Source organism: Eubalaena glacialis, chromosome 14 (assembly GCF_028564815.1).
Source record: "Eubalaena glacialis isolate mEubGla1 chromosome 14, mEubGla1.1.hap2.+ XY, whole genome shotgun sequence".
Classification (NCBI taxonomy): Eukaryota; Metazoa; Chordata; class Mammalia; order Artiodactyla; family Balaenidae; genus Eubalaena; species Eubalaena glacialis.
In genome coordinates this window covers 78830583-78832494 of record NC_083729.1, presented here as the reverse complement: position 1 = coordinate 78832494, position 1912 = coordinate 78830583, and the positions used below count along the sequence as shown (strand labels likewise).

Here is a 1912-nt window from a genome sequence, read left to right as displayed (position 1 = left end):
TCTAGTTCTGGTGTTGGTTCCTCCAGTTCTGATGTTCTTCTTTCCTTGGATCCCGCCTTTGTTTTTGTTCCAATGCCTCCTTTTTCAAGCTCCAAGAGAAAGCCTCTCGGGGACATTGTGACCTCGCCCAATTTCCAACATTCCAGATTCAGTCATTTCCCCCTTTCTTCTCAGACTTTAAATCACTGTTCTCTCCTGGTGTTAAATCAGAACTATGAGGAGGCCAGAGAAAACGGTGAGACTGTAAAAGCTTATCAAAAACAAATTTTGAAAAAAACAAAAAACAAATTCTGCTCTTTTAAAAAAGCGTTTTCCATAACAGCTTCCAGGAATGAAAAGTGGGGTTAAATTTTGCATGTATTGCAAGAGTAAGCGGCTAATAACCCGTAAAATCTTACACAGAAGCAGGGAAACTCAAAATAAGAGATGGTCCCTGCAAGCCAGCCCATCCTGCGACCCCCTCCCCCGCTCTGCGGCAGGAACTCCGACTCCGGCGGCTGGAGCTCTGCTGCAGTGGCACTACCCACGCATACTCAACTAACAGACTCAGACCACGCCAGCCATGCCACGAGGTGTGTTTTATTTTCATTAATCATACAAATAATTTTCTATAATATCCCAGGGCAAACCGGAGAATTTGGCAGTCCGATTGGAGGGTCCCTTCAGAGACCCACAGGCCGGTGGCATCGGCACGGAGTGCCCGGGTTCACAGTGCAGCTTGTCGCTCATGTCCATCTTGCAGGTGGCTCTTCCTCCACATCACGACTAGGGTCTTCAAGATGATGGGGGTGGAGAATACTCCGGGTTCTTAGGAAATTTCACTTCGCTTGCTTCTCCTGCTCAATGGCTGTGGAGGGCAGGAAGCGGGCACTGGGGGATGGGAATCCCTTGCAACCCGCCAACCGAGGCGCTTACAAACCTGGGCTGGGCGAGGCACCCACGAGGTCTGGGGATTAAGAAAGAGGCTTGGGGTTGGGGACAGGCGTCTTGTCCAACAGAAAGGGGGGCTGGGGCTGCCCGACGGGAGGCATCGGCTGGATGGGGTGCGGGGCTCGGTTTAGGGGAAGGGCGGGGTGGGGACTGGGCTGGGAGCTCGAGGACCCGGAGGCGGGGGCGGACTCACTCTCTTTGGTCGGCAGGGTGTTCTTCTCCTGCGTCTCCGTCTTCTTCAGCTTGGCCTTATCGAAGCTGGCGATTTCCCCCATGTCCGGCTTGTCTGCCATTTTCTTAAAACAACCCTAGCGGGCAAACCAAGGCGGTTGGCCCGGAGCCGGGGCCAGCGGCCCCCTCCGCGCTCCCCGCCGCCGCCCCTCGACGTGGCACTCCGGCCGGGGCGTTCCCGGCAGCCCGGAGGCCGAGGATCTGGGCGCGTCCCGCAACCCCTCCACAGCCCCAGGGCGTGGCCGGCGGGCCCGGGCGTCCCGTCGGGGAAGGGCCGCTCCGACCCCACCCGGATGGGGCCTTCGCCCCAGCGCGCCGCTCACCGAAAAGTTCCGCTCCAAGCCCGCGGTTCCGGTGCTCTGACTCGCGTCGCTGCAGCAAGAGACAAAAGAGCGACGCCCGCCCCTCGCCTTATATATGCCGCGCCCCGCCCCGCCCCTCGCCCGCTGCAGCGGGGGCGGCACCGGCGGCTGGGGGGGCGGGGCCAGGGCGGGCGGCTAGCTTTCCCGCCGTGCCTTCCGCCTGGCTGCCTGCCGGGTTGGGCGCGGCTCTTCCCGCGCGCGGGGCCCCTGCGCCCAGTGCCCACAGCTTTCCGGATCCCCAGCGTGGAGGGTGCAGGCGCGGCCAGGGTGGGCGCCAGACCCTCAGTTTTCTAGGGTGCTGCACTCCCCTCTCCGGGAGTCTGCTGCTCACCCGCAGGAGGGGCGTGGGGGGCCAGCGGGGGAGGGGTGTATGGTTGGGTGTGGATGTG

At 60.7% G+C, this 1912-nt stretch overlaps 1 protein-coding gene across 1 annotated transcript; it reads right to left on the bottom strand.

Moving 5' to 3' along the window:
- Nucleotides 1-563: 563 nt before the first annotated feature.
- On the bottom strand, nt 564-1586 carry TMSB10 (thymosin beta 10). The gene is made up of 3 exons (XM_061210790.1): nt 1485-1586; nt 1124-1238; nt 564-847 (listed from the first exon to the last, which is right to left on the bottom strand). The coding sequence occupies exons 2-3, from the start codon at nt 1221-1223 to the stop codon at nt 819-821; spliced, it is 129 nt and encodes a 42-aa protein (XP_061066773.1). The 5' UTR covers nt 1224-1238; nt 1485-1586; the 3' UTR covers nt 564-818.
- Nucleotides 1587-1912: the final 326 nt, after the last annotated feature.

What these genes read in the sequence shown, in the direction of transcription:
- TMSB10 (XM_061210790.1), bottom strand. Translation starts at nt 1,223, where the DNA reads ATGGCAGACAAGCCGGACATGGGGGAAATCGCCAGCTTCGATAAGGCC. An exon ending in CACCCTGCCGACCAAAGAGA is followed by an intron (nt 848 to 1,123) that starts GTGAGTCCGCCC and finishes TGCCCTCCACAG; the next exon opens with CCATTGAGCAGGAGAAGCAA.